This window comes from Telmatherina bonti (genome assembly GCF_933228915.1).
Source record: "Telmatherina bonti genome assembly, chromosome: 17".
Lineage (NCBI taxonomy): Eukaryota > Metazoa > Chordata > Actinopteri > Atheriniformes > Telmatherinidae > Telmatherina > Telmatherina bonti.
Genome location: NC_136615.1, coordinates 20,812,514 through 20,831,442, shown reverse-complemented (window position 1 = coordinate 20,831,442; position 18,929 = coordinate 20,812,514). Strand labels below are relative to the sequence as shown.

General features: G+C 37.2%; 2 protein-coding genes across 2 annotated transcripts; both read right to left on the bottom strand.

Annotated features, from left to right (window-relative positions):
• Positions 1–210: 210 nt before the first annotated feature.
• nt5c2l1 (5'-nucleotidase, cytosolic II, like 1) lies at positions 211–6,484 on the bottom strand. The gene is made up of 17 exons (XM_079256225.1): positions 6,366–6,484; positions 5,353–5,426; positions 5,099–5,216; positions 4,903–4,998; positions 4,721–4,812; positions 4,514–4,571; positions 4,318–4,411; positions 4,182–4,235; positions 4,030–4,113; positions 3,913–3,948; positions 3,721–3,828; positions 3,563–3,629; positions 2,450–2,620; positions 2,314–2,365; positions 1,454–1,514; positions 933–1,109; positions 211–861 (listed from the first exon to the last, which is right to left on the bottom strand). Exons 1-17 carry the CDS (start codon positions 6,425–6,427, stop codon positions 769–771), a joined length of 1,497 nt encoding a protein of 498 aa, XP_079112351.1. The 5' UTR covers positions 6,428–6,484; the 3' UTR covers positions 211–768.
• A 2,996-nt stretch (positions 6,485–9,480) lies between these two features.
• Positions 9,481–12,823, bottom strand: slc2a11l (solute carrier family 2 member 11, like; the record flags this gene model as incomplete). Its single annotated transcript, XM_079256347.1, has 12 exons — positions 9,481–9,696; positions 9,803–9,930; positions 10,051–10,126; positions 10,218–10,319; positions 10,544–10,654; positions 10,863–11,050; positions 11,168–11,316; positions 11,750–11,879; positions 12,031–12,155; positions 12,254–12,414; positions 12,527–12,625; positions 12,800–12,823. 12 exons carry the CDS (start codon positions 12,821–12,823, stop codon positions 9,481–9,483), a joined length of 1,509 nt encoding a protein of 502 aa, XP_079112473.1.
• Between the last annotated feature and the right edge of the window lie 6,106 nt (positions 12,824–18,929).

The window sequence follows — 18,929 nt, the reverse complement described above, 5'->3', positions numbered from 1 at the left end:
TTTCAATTAGGAAAAAACAACACATGAGCCAGACCATCATTGTGCTACTATAATGCCCAAGAAGACAAGTAAAAAGTTCAATAAAAACAATAAAAATGACAAAAATATTTTTTTTTATAGTGGATTAATTTTATTTATTTGAAAAAAAAATCTATTTTTTCAACACATAAAAAATAAATTTTAAGATTGTCAAATTTTTCCCACCCCAGATAGATAGATAGATTGAGAAGTTTTATTTTTTGCCAATATCTTTTACCAAGGAATAATAACAGTATAACAACTAAAACAGCTTTCTTTAAAAGAAATAACCCCTATGAATCTCTGCAGAAAGTTATATAGATGATGAAATACAACAAATCATAAATCGGCAGTGAGTTTGCTGAAAACAGTCCAACCAAAGTAGTAAGAAGAATTTATTGCAATTATGAAAAAAAGAATTAGCAGATAAAATGCATAAATATAATTTCTTCTTAAAAACCATTACACAAACTAAAGGTTTACTGCACATTTGCCACAAAAAAAACCCCCACTCCATTTAGAATAACCCTGAGCCTTCATGTTTTGGTGCATGTCATGGCTGTTACAAGTCCTATTTATATGTGCACAGACGCAAAAAGCCACTCTCATCATTGTCCATGACATAAAGAGGTGCGTCACAGTGTCCCCCCCTATGCTATCTTCAACACAATGAGATAAAAAACATTAAAATTCCACTCAATAATCAACCAAGAGGAAATATTTATATTTTACCAACTAAAAAGGCAAACTTCAGATTCTGCTTCCCACCACAGCATGGTTGTTCACTTTCAGCTCAGTGGAAGCAACTTCAGCAGAGTTCTGTGAGGCTGCCTCGTGAGGCATCTGGAAAAGATGACTGCCATGAGTACATATACATTCATCCTTGCTGTGTGTTAAGGAGGCAGAGCACTGACCAGGACTGGAGGAGCCATGAAAAGGTAATTGAAGGGGTACTTCAGCAGGTTGATGCAGTTGGAGGAGTACAGATCTGCATAGCGTATCAGCTGGCTTGCAAATAGTGTCTGGGTAGAGCCGCTACGCAAGAGGCTGCCCATCTGGCCATAGGACATATCCATTCTGTAGGTCAGCACCTGCAAACACACTTAAACATCACAATGCTGAAACAACGAAACACTGAAATATTTGTTGTTGTTGGACTCTACTAATCTTTATCATAATGCAACATGATGTTGATACGCTGTTATTGTGAAGATCTGAGTTGTAAGCACACATACAAGGAAGTGGGAGTTGTTTCACAGTTACTTGTAATTGGTGGCAAAATGTTTAGAAATGCACTGGATTAAGCAAAATCCCTTTTAGAAACCTCAATACGAATTTCTCAGCACTTAATTTCCTGAACATTTGCGTCTGCGGGTGTATAACTACATTAAAGAATAAAAAAGTAAACATGCAAGAGTTTTGTTTTGATGCTTACCCTCATTCTTGTTTTGATGGTACTGATGTCAGGACCCTCTCGGCTGCTGCTGCCCTGGTGCCTTCACACAACAATTAAACTCAGAAATATAAAACTTGTTCATCACTTCAGGCTCAAATTTCCTGGTTAATTAATTGAGAAAGTAATTATTTATATGTTTCATAGATTAAAAATTTGGTTTTTAAACCATGAATTTATCATTCATATGATGTTTCTATTCACTCGTGCGCTACAATACATCTAAATGTACATTACAAGTGCTTTAGCTCCCCCTGCTGGCCAGAGGGAATCACAACATATTATCGACATGAATATGAATTACATTTGCAACTCAAAGCATTAATGCAATTCAAGTATGAAAACAGCTTAAAAAGTGAGAAGAAATATTTATTCATTCATTTTCTTAACCGCTTAGTCCAATTAAGGGTCACGAGGAAGCTGGAGCCTATCCTAGGGTACACCCTAGACAGGTTGCCAGTCCACGAGGACAAATATAACATGTCATTTTTTTGTGCATCTTTTCAGTCTAATTCTCAACCAACTGTATCTATGTGCCTTACCTATTTAATTAGAAGAATTGCAAAACAGGTTTAGTTAATGACAAGAATTATTGAATTATTTGGAAAGTGGACATTAGTTAAACTTGAATACAGTGATAGACATGAAAGGGCCACGTGTTAATCAGAGAGACCATCCAGTAATGTGACAGATGCTTTGTCTTATGCAGCTCTAAATATTTTCAGTTAAACTTTACCTTATTTCATAGAAAGTTTGTTCTGAGCATCAGTTCATGTGTAAGATGGGTGTATCGACTGCAACGCCCCGTGACTGAAGACAAATAAACAAATGGACATACTCACTTGTGAAGTTCAGCTAAGAAGACATCGAGACGTTTCAGCTCCTCAAACAGGTCTGAAAGCCCAATAAAATCAAAACTCTGAAAGCAATCCAGTGATGGTAAAGCAACAAGTCAGATGTGACCTTTCTTGGTCTTACATCGCTTTTCCTCCCACACTTGTAGCTCCTTGGTGAGCTCTGGAACGACCAAAAAAGTCTTCCAGCCCTGCCGTTTCTTAGATTTGAGGATGTCTCCGAAGATATGATCTCCAACGTAGAGGATGTCTTTACCTTTCACATCCAACAAATCACAGACAACGTCTGAAGATCCTGCAAACAGAGAAGACTTACAGAACTCAACAAGGTGGAGCATAATATATCATATTATCACATAATATATGATAGATCAAATAAATGCACTAATACATATGAATAATATGTAAATATTAATTAATTCAACAGGTATATATATATATATATATATACCTGTTGAATGAATTAATAATTTTATATATAAATATACATATATATATATATATATATATATATATATATATATATATATATATATATACACACACATATGTGTGTAAAGTCATCAGCTGTCTGACAAAAAGAGTCATTCATGGATCCATTATAATAATAATAGAAGCACACATAGTCATAACTAAGCTACTTTAAAGCATGATGGGTTTATCTTTACTAAACAGATCATGTAAATGTGATTAGCAGAGATTAATCAGTGCGTGGGGTGTGGGGGTAAAAGAAGGGAATAAAAATACAATGAGGAACAAACTAATTTACTTTCTAAAAGTGCACATTTCTAGTTAGGCCATGCAAAAGAAAAGAAGGTGTTTAGTTCCAAGCTCAGACTTTTATTCATATATCCTTTGGAAGGATGTCCATTTCTTTTAAGGGTCTTTTTTTTTTAAAATCCATTGTCTTTTATTACAATTTACATAAGTCTGTCGGAGTAAAGGTAGAGTTCTTGTCCTTAAAAAGTACATTTTACCAAATTTCTGAAAACCAGCCAATGTCTAGAATAAGTAAAATTGCATATGTCAATACTTAGTGTGCAGTTAAAACTGAGTTAAATATTATCCCTCCCTCTCAATGTCAGAGCAACCAACCTATTTTAACGTCACATTTTCCACGCTATGCACAGCAACTCCACAGGGCACATCTTCCATTTAATCACAGTAAATTAAATCTGCGTCTTAGCCTCTAAAATCCTGATTCTGTGCTCATTAATTTGCTCATGTTTCAGCTCACCTCCAGAGTAAACTGTTCCATGCTGCAGGTCACCAGTGTAAGTCCCAATGCGCAGCTTTCCTGTGTTCTGCATCCAAAGTACGACGAGTCATTACTAAAACATCTGCTGATGCTCAATATCATATAAAATCCTCACCAGGACACTTTTTTATACTTACGGTGTCTACTTGTCTCAGCACGGTCCCATCTCCAAAGAACAGTGGCTTCTTGGTGTCCACAACAATAAGGTCAAAGTAAGAGCGCCATGACTTTTTTGGTACTCCAGGCTGAAATGAACAAATAACAAATTTGCATGAATAAATTAAATGTGCATATTTTAGAGATTCTGACTGCAGCTAAAACTGCCTCACCTGCATATTACTTTCAAGAAGGAATGTCATGATAGCCTATAAGAAGAAAAGGAAGTGGAAGAACATGTTAGAGTAACTGGAATGGTAATAATGATAATCTCCACTCCCTGCACTCACCTCAGTGTAGGTGTAGTCACTGTTGGTGGCGAGGAAGACCTTGGCTACCTCTTTTATTCGTGTCAGGAGCACTGGGATGTTAGGCTGCAAAGAAAATGTTTGTCTTGAGCCACTCAGACAACAAATTAAAATTTAATGCTCATTTTACTCACATCTCTGACAACATATTTCTCCAAATTCTTGATGGTTCGATCTTTTAGGATTCCCTAGAAAACACACAATTAAGATTTTGAGATTTAGTGCACATACTAAGCAAAAATTCTTCTAAAATGCAGCATTTTAGCTCACTGTATCGTGAATGTGGTCCATTGCATCTCGGACATCCTGGAACATGCTTCTGTAGGACATTAACAAGTCACCATGCTGAAAACCGTTCAGGAGACTGGAAAAAGGGAAAAATGCTGAAGTTTTAAGACTTGTGGAGATAAAATGGGCAGAATCAGCAAGTCAAATGTTTGAAGGGTTACAAAACGTGACTACTTACTTTGTGTATCTGGTGCATCTGGTGAAGAAATCTACCAGGCAGGCGTAGATGTAAGTCTCTGTAACATTTAAAGACCATGTTTATATGACATTGTTTTAAAATTTGGATTCTAAATCAGTCAAACAGCTTAATCAATAACTTCACACTGACTCCTATTTTATTAATCATAGAGTTATGGCAATATTTACAAAGCGCTTTCTTCTGTACCTGAAAGGTTGAAGAGAGTGTTAAGGATGTAAAAACGGTCGGTGTCATCTCTTTGGATGAACTTATTGGGGTAATAGTTCTCAATATCTTCCCTGTGGAACCAAAGAACAACAAAGGGTCAATATCTACAAAAACAAACTCACAAATTCCCTAAAATTTGACATGTTAGCAGTAAATTTCACCCTTTGTGGAAGCGGAAGCCATGACTGCAGACTAAAATATTGCCATTAGAATCCACTTTCAGGAGGTTTCCATTTTTGATGTCAACCACTAAACCGCTGAGATGATGAGAAAAAGGAAAAGGGATTTGATTTAGACTGCACACAGATTAGCTGATCAGACATTCAAGAATACAAGTGAGAAAAACTTCAAACTAACCGAGTGGGGAAGCTGGGGTCGTACGTGTAACGCAGAAGCTCATGAGGGTATCCAATAGATACCATTCTGTCTCTTATCAGCTCGAAGCCCAGGCTCTCATAGTCAGGAGACTTATACACTGCAGGTGAAAAAGCAGACACAGCAAAATTTAGATGTTTCTGAAAAATAATTCAATGCACTTGGTCTGTTAATTCATAGGTATGACAAGCAGCCTTCTCATGATGATGCAAAGGTCATCTTTTTGCTTTACTTGCCTGCCAGCGTGTAGTCCATGTCAAAGCCATAGCACTGGATGTTTTCAAGTGTAAGGCTTCTGTTGACAAACACCCTGCATGTGATTAAACACAATGACACAAATAATGAGGAGGCCACTTTATATTGATCATATTAATCAATAATCTGGGATCAAGTCTGTCCTGGATTTCATGTTTGAGTTTGCAGCATATTTTGTTCTTATCATCTTAAAAACATCAGTTCTACCTTGAATTGTTTTCAAGTGGCCCTGAGGGGCAGGAGCCATAAAAACCTCCTTTGAGTTGTTTATTTGTTTTCAGTCTTTTATGTTTTTGACTCTTTTGCAGTTTCTCTATAAGCAATTTTTTGCAACAATACAGTTCTGGTTTTAGTTCTTGCAGCCCTTCACAGGGAGGGGGGTTGGGTGGAGGCAGGTGATCTTATCAATGTGCTTTAAACACCACTGTTTCAAGTGGCTGCTAATTTACCAACATGATGTGTTTTAACAGATAGTTTTGTTAAAACTGTGAATTGATTCCTGTGAAACTCCCCCCAGATTCTCCATTTTCTCAGACAGCCGGACAGAGAAGAAGGGAGAGCTGTGCAGTTTGTATGGTCCATCCTGAGCCTTCAACAGACCATAGACACACTTTCTATGGGGTTACTAGAGATAATTTAACTGTAAGCTTCTGTTTTGTGAATTTCTCTACAGATCAATCCGGCAGATTAAAACTGGAAGAGAAGGAGTGTTTCTGCAGTGTGTGTTGGGGCGGGGGGCAACATGAGTATCTGCTGATTTAATTATTTAGAACCAGACTGGAAAGTTTTAGACAAGAGGAAAATGTCACAAAGCACTCTGATTTGTGGAGAAAAAAGAAAGATAAAAAATATATTAGAAATTGTTTTTATATAATCTCAATTATTATAAGGATTTCTATATTATAATAATGCTAAATAAATTATGCACAAGTTATTGAGTTATTTCTGCGTTTGGGGCCAATGAGAAGCAGAAACTATAAAATAATCAACTCACTTGTCCTCGAAGTCTGCCATCGTCCTTGCCTCTCGATGGGAGAAGTCGGGCAGTATGTCCATTGCGTCCTCAGAGGAGACCTGCTGATGTCCAGCTCCTGTGACCAACTGTTCTGTGATCAGCTGCGCACAAAACACCGTCAATCATTGAAGATGACTCCAAAATAAACTAATTTTGCCCAAGTTTTGTGGGCGTGTCTCTCTGTATTTTCTTCTCTTGACGTCCGTAGCTGACTTTGTGCTGGGCAGTGCGCGTCTCGTTTGCCATTTCACACACATTGGTAGTAGCGACTTTATAGCTTTCAGAGTGAAGATTGTGTTATCAGGGGCGCACACATGTGCCGGAGCAGCGTGTGTGCGTAAACTGGTGGGAGTTCCCCCGATGTCTGTCGGACTCACTGTCACCCAACACTTCAACTTGTTTCAAAGCAAAACAGATATTTTGATTTGTTTGCTTTAGTTTGATTAAAACCTGGAACAAGAACTACAATTAAGCAGAAAGTTTGGATTGGAAACATATTTTAAAATTAAAATAAAATTGATCTGTGCACACACTCTGTCCAGAAGTCAAATAAAACAGCCGATTTATGATTATCCCAAGGGATAAATGTGTAATATTTGGCATTTTAGTCTTTATTTCGGTGTTTTCTACCTTAATTCTTTTGTCAGGGTCATTTGGCTGTAAAAACTTGTGTTTTGGGGACATTTTTTTAAAATGAAGAGATTACAGCTTCTATCTAATGTTTACAGAACTGCTCCTAAGTTTTTACCCACTTCCTTAATATTTAGTCTTGTCCTTTTACCCGATCATTATCAAAATAAGTTGTTTATCCTGTTACCAACTTAAGATTTATGAATAATTTTTTTTTTAAAACAAAAAAAAAACCCCACAAAACTCAAGAGACAAAACAGTGCTGTCTGCACAAAACCGATAACTTTGTAAAAAAAAAAAAAAAAAAACTTAAATAGTTTCCTTAGACATGTTGTTACCTGCAGCCTGTCAAAAAGAAAAACGAGTGAATCATTAAAAACACACGCCATGATATTTTTGCAGGTGATTTTCAAAGACCTGTGGACCAAAATTATGGCACAACTAGACCTTGCCATCATTGTGTTGTTGACAGAAAATAGAACTGGACAAATGAAGGATAAAAGAAAAAATTTCTGCCCTAAAACAGATGTATTTTCAATCTCTCTACTGTTCATTGAAGCCTCGTCAGAAACAAAGACTCGCTGTCAAGAAGTAAAACAGATAGAAAAGGTTGAGGTATGCTGAACGACACAATGAGCTGAAAATAAGGGACATTAGGTCTGAACAATGAATCCCTCTTCGAGCCCAGATGTCAACATTTTTGAAGTAGTATGGGATCTTCTTGACAGAATATAGAACAAAAGGTGTCCCAAATCTAAGGAAGATCTTTGAAAAAAGTCCTTGAAGAAGCTTGAAAACTTACTTTGGAAGACAGTGGAAATAACTTAACCTCATGCAAGAGGGTTCTGACTGTGTACATGGCCATAAAAATATCAGCTTTTAACCTGAATTGTATGTTTTTGTCTCACACATTGCACTCATATTTAAAAATGCTTCAATGAAAAACTGCAGCTTTTCCTGTTTTATTAACAGAAATTAAACTTGGGTCAAGACTTTTGCTCAACACTATGAATTCATGGTATTTTATTCAGTCAATTCATATGAGTAAGGACTTTATGAATGACTTATAAAAATATGATATAACTTGTCATAATGTCAAATTGAATTTATGCTATATGAATGAATAATAACAAGCTTATTAGTGTGTCAGCATGCTAAAGAAGCGGCTGTTAGTGGTTGGAGCTTAGAGTGTGGTTCTTTTGAAGCTTTTACGTGTAAATGAATGAATCTCGCAAGCAACGAACCAAAAGTAGAGACCACGGTTTCATCACGCCATAACTCACAGAAGCACATCTCGTCAACAGATTCAAAAAGTTGCCATCCCTAAGTTGAGGTTGCAACACAAAGTTAACACGTGCAAAACTTAAATAACTACAAGCAAGCATGGATGATAATTTGTCAGCTGTAATTTCATTTGTATAAAAACATATTTCCATGTTTCGAAATGCTTTTCTGTGCGTTCACATTCAAAGCACATTAGTGTGAAAGTCCGCTGCAGATGAAAATTGGACTTACAGGTACAGCTTTGTTCACATGATCCGTCTTTTAATTCAGCTTCATATTCAGGTCGCATGTATGTTTCATTCATTTCCTGTTTTAGCAGAAAGTTTTGACATACAAGTTCACGTTTTTGTTGTGCAAGTTCCCACATTGTGTTCTACAACTTTCCACATGAAATCTACAAGTTTGTGCATTTTGGCACAAAGTTACTATATCACTTTGATGCAGAATGATCTCAGCTTCCTGAAGAATGAGAGTCTGCTCTGTTCCTACTTGAAGTATTGTGGTATTATTAGTATTATTAAATTTCACATACTGAAATGTAATATCTGAATAACTTCTTATCCATTTAGTGTAACCCCTGTTATGCCAAAACACTCCAGTTTCTGCAGAAGTAAAGAATGATTAAAAGAAATCTGCTGAGTGAGCTCATGTCATTTTTAGGTTATTTTTAACACTTGCAGTTCAAATCCAACAAAAAATATCAACCTGTTGTTAAACATGTTGTTTTATGTCAGAAAAACAAGATAATGCACTTTTTGTTAATCTCTTGGTTAAACACTGTATTTACAGATGGTCCATGATGACCAGTTTGACCTTGTGTTTCCTAAAATGTTTCACTGTTTCCAGTTTCATTAAATAAACAATATAGGCACAATACTTTATTTATTCCTGAAGAGAACATGTGATATTTAAAACTGAGATATGTAGTAATTCCAGTAACTTGCTGTTTTCTTTGACAATACAGTTGTAGGAAGAGTTTAGAAGCTTTCAAGTTACCAGACACTCTTCATTAATTTCATAGAAATAATGGTTTGATCTTCAGGTCAAAATTAAGACAAACACAACCTGACTAAACATATAGCTTAAAGTAAATGCTCCCATTATAATTTAAAGTCGAGTATAGCCAAGGCTGGTCGAAGAATAAAGCTGAAGTTCATGTTTATTAACTGTTTATAACCATTTACAATTTTGTTTCAGTAGCTTTGGTTTTACTGAATTCTCCTTCTCTGGGATTTTTCTCCTTTGATGCTCCACCTTTGCAGTGCATCTTCTCAAATTCAGCCGCAATCTCCAGTGCAGTCCGATTTTTGGTCTCAGGCATGTTGAGTCTCACATGCGCCCCACAGATGAGGCAGAAAAACAGAAATATAAGGAAGCAAAAATCACCCAGTTTCTCCTGAAAATGACACATTTAAGAGTGAGTGACAGAATTTTGTTTTGTTAAATTTAATCAGTCCTCTAGCCTGAAGTTAAAATAAGCCCTATTTCCTCATGATACTGACCACTAAGATGGGGAAAAGCATCCCCAGCACAAACAGGCCTGTCCAGTTGATGGTGCAGCCGAGTGTGTATCCCGCTGATTTGTATGAATGTGTTAAGATTTCCCCAGGAAGAGAAACTGTTGTTGCAGCTAGAATCAACAAAAAAGGATGGACAGATAAGTCAGCAAGAAGTGATTTTTAATTCAAGCAAGACCCGTTCTGTTTCAGGCTTGATGACTGCAAGCTAAGCTCTCATAACATGAACTTACCTGGCCCACTTGCAAAAAAGAAAATGAAGATGAAAATGAGGACCATGCTGCAGTATGGCATCCAAGAAACACGATGCTGAAGACAGTGAAAAAACATTTCCCTTGTTGTTCAGATGTTCTTCAGAAATATGCATCAGACAGTGATGACCGGGTTTGTTGTGACTCACTTGCAGGTATAAAGTAATGGTGAGGAGAACCAGAACTGCAGACATTCCCATGTACCCTCTGAACATCAGGACCTTTTTGCCTGTGCTCTCAATTATGATAAACTGCAACATCAAAGCACATTTATTGAGTCACTGTAAGATCCAGCTATAAAGGCACAGAATTAAACAACCACACGGGGGCTCTCTCATCACACATGAGCACATGAGGACAACCATTACTCCGGGCTTTAAACAGAAGCAGAATAGAAGCAGAGAAGCTTTGTCCCACTGACGCTTACTGACTTTGAAATATGTATATATCATGTTTGGGCATCACTTGGACTTACGCTGGCTACTGAGATGAAAAGTTCACACAGGCCTGTTCCCAGAGCGACATAAGCTAACTTGTGTTCGGGAATTCCTGCTGCACGGAGCACATCAAAAGAATAGAAGTATACCTGGAAAGAAGCAATTAAACATCTAAAATTTAAATGGAAAATAAATAAATATTCATATTCATGTATTTGTTGAAGCTTTGGTTTGAATCAGTGATTGTCTAAATGAAAAAAGTCAGTCCATCCAGAGGAAATTACTGTACCCCTAGTGGAGGTGGGATGTTGCAGATCATCTGCATGAAAAGTTTTTCTTACGTGAAAAATAACTCACAGCATTGATGCCACAGAGCTGCAGTGCAGTGAAGGTAACAATGATAGTGAGGAGCTGCCAACAGATTGTCCTGTTCTGAATCAGCTCCAACACTGAGTGGTTGCGGATGCTCTGCAGGGCAGCTCTCTCCTCTAACATATCCTCTACCTCGTCGCTGTAGTCCTTGTTGCCCCTCAACTTCTTAAATGCTAAAGGAGAACAAGGAGGCAGTGGGGTTCAGGTGATCATGATGTTGTGAAACACACAACGGGATCAAAACTGTTTGTGGAAAGGATTGGCTGAGGCTTAAAAATACATTTGCATACCTTTTTCAGAGGCCTGGCGATCTCCTCTGACCAACAACAGGAAGCTGGGAGACTCTGGCAGGAAGGGAAGGGTGAGGAGCTGGAACAGCGCAGTGAAACCATTGAAACCAAGCAGCCAAGGCCACTCCTTCTCTGTGCCAAGCAGCTCACTGTAAGGGCAAAATCTGCACTGAGATCAAGCAAAATGAGGATTTTATATCTCTTATTACTCTGCAGCTTGCAGGCATCATCTTATTAATGCATAGCAGGAATCTGTCCTCCTGACTCAAATGAATGGTTTATTACACCTGTGCAGAGTTTGTTAGAGATCCATTTAATTCGAATCAGGTGTGTTGCAGCAGAGAAACATGTAATACCTGTTGGATGGAGGGCCTTGAGAACCAGGTTTGGGATCACTAGTGTAGAGGTGTTTTGAGCCAAAGATACAGAAAGATTAAAACATTTTTGCCATGAGCGTGGGATGATGATGGTACCCATAATTCCCATATGATGAAAATGCCATAGCAGCAACCTTTGTTTTGTTAGCTAGACCTAAGACACCAAACCTGCTGAATCAGCTGGAAACAAGGACATCCACCTAACCTGATTCCTAACAGCTGACCGAAGAACTTTCCCAAAGAGAGGAAGGTGGCTATGGACACTCCCACCATCCCTCTCAGCTTCTTCGGAGCACATTCAATTAGATACATTGTGTGAGCCGAAAGACCAACTCCTGGAGAAGTACACAAGGTAATCAGACCTCATGTTGTTATAACTGAATGTTTGGTAAAAAAAAAAAAAAAAAAAAAGCAATTCATAAACCAGTATAAATAGTATCTTCATGCCTATACTTGAGAAATGAAAAAGAGATCTAATGGATCTACCTGAATTGATGCCGTAGACAAATCGCCCCATCATTATCATCTCAAAAGACATGGCTGTTTTGCTCAAAAGCATCAACACAGCTCCAAATATAGCCACAAAGTTGTTGAACAGCAGGCATTTCTTTCTGAAGAACAGAGAAAACAGGGAGCATCTAATTCTGTATTTCTGAAGGTGTTGCATTAATAGACAGACGTTGTGACTTTGATGGTTGTGTACACCAACCTGCCTAGTTTTGAGGTCAGTGAACCAGCCAGTAGTGACCCCAGTAACCCCCCAATGCAGAAAATGGACACAATGAAGGACCAGATGAGAGAGACCTGCCACTGTTCCAGGAAGATGCCATATTTTTGCACACAGGTTTGGTTCACCAGCTCTTTTATATACTGCGACAGACAGAAATACAAAGATATAAATTCCATTTTTTATTTCCAGTAAGGTTTCATACAAAACATTGATACAAATGGTACTCATCTGAGTTTTTCCAGATCTACTAACAGCAGAGGGAGACGTCATGACCGACACACTGAATCCATACTGAAATGTCCCACCGATGCCACAGACAAAAATGGCGACAATCACAACAGGACAGTCCAGCTGTAGAAATCCAGACAAAGCATATGGACTCTAACAATCATTATAACTCAATTACTTTTACATCACCACATCTTTCAAAGCTCATATCTGTAATTGTGTCTGCTAGTTCCACTTTCTGCAGTAATATTTATCTACAAATATGAAGAAAATTAAATTGGATTTAATATTACTCACCAGGAGAGTTAAGTGCTCTGGCATAGCTGAAGTCTATCATCATATGAGGAGTTGTTTCATACAAGTTCATTTAGCTGAGGCTGGAAATGATTAACTTTGTTATGACAACAAGCAGAGAAGTAGCCACTACATTTAGAAAATGTTTGTATGCAGAGGTGTGTGTTTGTGTGTATGAGTAACCAGAGTTTGAACAGATGAGGGATTTTGGTATATGATGAAAAAAATCTACCGTAGGAAGTTATTTATTGTCCCGCGATCTTTTTCAAGATGTGAGAAATTTAAACTAATTAACAGAGAGTTAACTTAGGGTGAACTTTGTCTGAAATCTTAAACCATTTAGGTGGGAATTTTCCTCAAAGCATATTATTTGAAGGGAGTCTAGATTATATGGAAACATTTAAGGTTGCAATAATTAGATATTTGGAAATATAGAATTAATTATGATCTTAGATTCATACCAATAAAATGCTCTCTTGGATTTTGAATATAGTTGATGAAAAAAATGGTATTCAAAGTCTGCCAAAGTACTCAAAAAGTACACATCAAACACATCAAATGCTCATCGAGGCACATTTTACTTCTACATATGTGTTTCTACATATACATACATATGAATTCATACTGAATTTGGCTGCAGTAACAGCTGAAATTAATTGAGAAATGTGTTAGTTACCATTGTGCACCATCCCGTCCTCTTTCCTGTCTGTAAATCTTTTGAAACTCGATGTCTGGATTTTTAAGATCAGTTTTAGGTCTGTGTTGTCTCTTGTATTTCCTGATGTGCCAAATGTTAGTTGGTGAAAGATCTGGACAACAAGCAGAGCAGCCCAGCACCCAGAGTTGCTGTTGTTGTAGATGTAGTATGTAATTTAGCATTGTCTTGGTGAAATATGCATGGCTTTCTGAAAGGGACATATGTTGCTCCAAAACCTACATATCTTCCCTTTCAGCATTTACAGTGCCTTTCCAGATGTAAAGAACTGCAGAAAAGTTTTACATTCAGCCTTTGTCAATTTTGAATTAGCTTTGGTGAAAAGACAATTCCATTTCTGCATCATGTTCACATATGGCTTCTTCTTTGCACGATAAAGCTTTAATCTGCATTTCTGGATGACACCTTTATCTGTGTTCACAGACAGTGATTTCTGGAAGCTTTCCCAAGCCTATGCAGAAATTTCTGTGACAGAATCATGCTTGTTTTCAATGCAGTGCTGCCTGAGGGGCTGGAGATCAAGAACATCAAAAACTGCTCTTCTTCTGCATGTCTGAAGATTCTCTGAATCTTTTCCCATTCAGATTCAGAAATACTCTATTAATTCCCAAAGGAAAATCCTTGCCTGGCTATTTAAAGTGCAATTTTTATACACATCCATGTGACTGACCTACTGTAAATTTTCCTGATAAGTTGCGACGTGCTCCTCCAGTTGTTTTATTTTAAGTACCAGTTACATTTTCAGCATTTTGTTGCTCCTGCCCCACCCTTTCTAATATTATTAGCCATCATATTCAAGAGGAGCTAATGTTTTTTATGAAAATTAAATAGGCTTCTTATTGAATATTTTATGTTTCCTATCCTCTATTGTAAATTAAATATGGTTAATTGGATTTGTAATTTAGAAAAATTAGCATATTCTATTTTGGTTTTACACGCAAGAGGTGAGAATTTTAACTCATGTTGCACATTAATATCTGATTATCTGCTATTTCCTGATCCTGGAGTGAAGGTCCAAGAAGACCTAGAAATAGGAGACCAGAAATGTTGACTTTACACTTTTCAATAAAAGAGATATGACATGTTGAGAAGTGCTGCTGGCACAAGTGAACTGAGCTGCTCATCTTACCCCTAGCAAGAGCAGGAAGTATAATTCCCCAGGTTTGGAGCTTAGAAGCCAGGAGCCTTTTTAAGATTTTTGCAGCCTGCTGCTGTTGATAGTTCAGGCACAAATATGATTCTAATGTGACTAAAAACACACGAAGTAAAAACCAAAGCCCCCCCTTGCAGAATCACCCTGTGTCAGGCAGAATCAGCTATATGTCACACAGCTGACCCCTGGGAAGAAGGTGCTGTTGGCTTCAGATGATGAAAAAAAAAATCAGGAGGATCACTTAGTAAAAGACAAGAAGTCCTTGTTGCTGCCAGGAAGACACTGTGTAAGGATATGCTTACATAAAACAAAAGCTAACATCACACAGTTCTATGTTTTGTTTTGTTTTGTTTGTAGTTTTTTTCTTCTTCTTTTTTTACATTTTGTCATTTTATATCTTAACTATTCAAATTATGAATGAGATTTAGATTAATTTATTCTTAAAATAAAGAGTGCTGAGGGACTCATTTCAAAACAGATTTTTATCAATGAGAACTGGAGGCATATGTTAAACTAAAATAATTTTATTATCTCTTAAACAAAAAGAACTTGGATGGGAACCAACCTGAAGCTTCTTCTGCAACATATAAAAACCAGGCAAGCACATTCTTTCCACACTCCAACTTTTTACAAATGGTCTAATCTGCTCATTTAAAACATAATAAACAGCTGTTTTGCTACAAGCTGAACTGTTGTGCTGTTGGTTAAAAGTTATCTATGAGCAGCTGTGAGTCTGCTTGTCAGGTTGCCCACTGTGTGAAACACAGCAAGCTTTTCTCTCCCACAAACAAGCAACTGCAGCTTCAGCCACCTGCTCGCTGTAACCCGTGTGTGAGTGGACAACACACTGATCTCAGTAACTGGGAATATATCTGATTTTAAAGCAGATTTCTTCTTGTTGTTCAAGTAAACAACCCATATGCATTTCAGTGCTGGTGGGAACTGGTGTTGCAAGCTGTCAACACTCATCTAACAATGTTCATTTTATGTCGAAGGAACTGCCATAAAGTTTTAAGTATCTTCTTTATTTATATAGCACCTTTCAAGCACAGCTGCAACTCACAATGCTTCACACAAAGGAAAAGCAGTGTAAAGTAAACTTTGTAAAAGTCATAAAACAGTCAACACAAAAGTTAATAAATACTATAAAAATGTAGTGATAAAGCAATATAATTAGTTTGGAAATGTAAAAAGCAAAAGAATAAAGAATAAAACTAAATTATCATAAAATACTGCAAGAAAATGGAGTAAACTCCCACCCAAGCTGGGTCTTACTGTATACAGTTTTAAAAGGAAAGTTTTATGTCTGATCTTAAAAGTAGAGACAGTGTCTGCATGGGAACTGTTTCCTCAGGTAACAAGACGAAGGTTCTACCTCGTCATCTACACCCAGAAATCTAAGGAACATGGATATAAATGATAGACTTTGCTCTAAAAAATAATAATGCCCAGATTTTTTTTCCAATGCTTTTTAGGTCCAAAGTTTAAAGTCATTTTGATGGCAGTGACAGGATATGTTCAAATGATTGGAAACAATGCCAATACTGAGTTTTAACACTACTTAGGTTTCTGACTTTCAACCCTGACTTCAACTGTGTGTTCTGACTGGTTTTGATGACCCTGCAGGGTCTCAAGGCTGTAAAAAAGCCCACTTCACAACTTTGTCTTCCAGCCCAGAGCAGTATGTCATAGCTGCTTTTTCCTTAATGGCTCCACATCTTACATTGGCAACTGGATAGCTGCACAAGTTTGAAACCTTTAAAAGAGATACTAACATATCCTCTCTGAAAATTTAAAGCTCTTTTAATATAATAATAAGTTTCAAGAAAAATGCATTTTCTCAAATCACCAGTTGGGCTTTGCCCAAAGACTTAACCAATTCCCATTCACGCATCTGTTTTCCCTCAAGAATTTAAACTCTTTTAAGATTTGAAGTCATGCGCATTTAATAAAGTGGCAGCTTTTGATGCTATGGCAATCTAAGGACATCACTTTAATACATTTATGGTTGTGAAAGCCATTCCTCACATATCATTTCTGGTTCCAGAAATTCAACTTTGCAACAACCACATGACAAACACAAGGTTTAAAATCAACAGTGCAAACCAGAGGGCGACGCCGCAGTGGTTACAGCATCTTTTATGTACAGTCAACGTATTAACTGAATGGAAGTGTTAGATTTATCATCGGAGAAGATCTGACAAACTGTTTCAAAGCCATTTTTTGTGGGAGCTTTCAAAATAAAAGCTAAAAGTCACTTTACGTCTTCTTGGGAGCTGCAAATCATTTTCCCATTACAAATCCCAAAATGACTGAAAACCTTTTATCCATGATGTTCTGGATTGGTTTTTGGTATCAAAAGTCAAATTTATTGTTTTGATTCTCAAACCATTAGCAATATATTCTACATCAACATTTGATTCAATGGTTTTCTGTTACTGTATGTCTTATGAGACAGTATGAGACAGTTCTGTATTCACACCTCGGACACTTTTGCTGTGACTGATCATTAAATGACATAATCAATTATCTTACAAAAACAACATTGCCATTTGGTTCTTCTCATGCACTTATTATTCATTTTCATCACAAAGGAGATAAAATATTAGTTATTCTCAAGATGGGTCTCTCTTAAGAAACAGTGTATTTTCTGGATCTCTGAACCTGAACCTCAAATAAACACTTGGCAGCAGTAAGACACTCAAGGAGTCATGCCAAATTTGCAAGGTCCTCCCAAGTAGATGGTAAGTCAGGCAATGCTTGAGCGTAATGAATAATAAATGACTCACAGGTTCACTTTACAAGGACCTTTTCAGGTTTGCACACGTGCGCTATACTCTCTCTATCCGAGTGTGAAGTGCAAAGTTCAGTCTTGGTTTGGAAGCAAGGCTTTTTCAGCTCCTTTCTGCTGAATATTTCAAGAAACACTGGACCTTGCCTGCCAGGAATAAAACCCTTTTCCAATTTATTTTATTGCAATAACATCAGTCACATAATTACATAGATACCACACCGTTGACATGTGAGAGCTTAACAGATGTAAATAAATACACTGAGTTTATGCATTAACTTTGTAACATAGTGACAGAAATTGTTGGTTTTTGCAACACGTGGCTTGATTGTAAGATTTGAATTTTTGGGGAATACTTTATAAACCCTTTGTTGTTTCATGTACATTTGCTTTTAAAGCAGGTCTTGAAGTGAAACCAAACAAAAAATGCTAAAAGAAATAATTACTTACCATGTCAGTTTAACATAAAAATAACAAACCAATATCTTGTTGGCTGAATGCCTCTTCCAAGCTAATATTTCAGAGTGCCCAGAAAGTGTTTAAACCCTAACCATCCTCAGCGACCTGGAGCCTCTTTAGACCATTACGAGTGCATGATTGTCACCCACTACATTCACTCTCACAAGAGCAGCCCAACAAGATGAAAGCACAAACACTTTACCTCTCTTCAGCCCAATCAGAAACAAAACTTCTTACTTGGTAAAGAGCAAATACTGAACAATTTTTTCCACCAGTTTCCTGTTCAACAACCAAAATAGACAGAAATGAAGCTGCAAAGATAGACAAAAGAAGTGATAGACTGTAATTCTCAGAATTCATTGTGGATTTATGGAGTGGAGCGCAGCACTTAAAATTATTCTTGTTCCAGTTCTGCTGAACTTCATGTGTTATGATGTGGGCAGTGATGTCTTACAGGCCAGAACAGTGAGCAATACTTGAGTCATGCAAAGGATTTCTGTGCATTTGAATAATATTTATCCGAAATGATAAAAATGCCTGTTTTCAGGTCATCAGACCAACAGCGAAAGCTGTCCCCAAAATCCCAGTCACATCAGATTAATTTTCCAGTTGCCAACAGCTGCAAACAGATTGGTGCAGATGAAAACAAAACCAGTTTATGACAAGTATTTTGATGTACTGATGCAAGCAGCATCCATGTATGCAAAGTCATCTGCTTTTATGAGTTAACCATTAAATCTTTTTGTCTTCTAGTGTCAGAATTCATACTGCAGTCTAACAGCACGCCTCTCATTTTGCATTCATCTTCAGCATGATCAAGCAATAAGTAACTCTTGTTTATAAAGTAAAAAGACAAGCAGACCAATTAGATTGTGGGTTTCTGTCAGTGCAGGACTGCATGCGGGGCTGCTGCCCATTCTCCCTCTCATAAATGACAAATTACCTCACGAATCAGCACAACATCGGTTTATCATTCTGCCTCTAGAAATAAACTGGAAACCTGAGACTCGACACC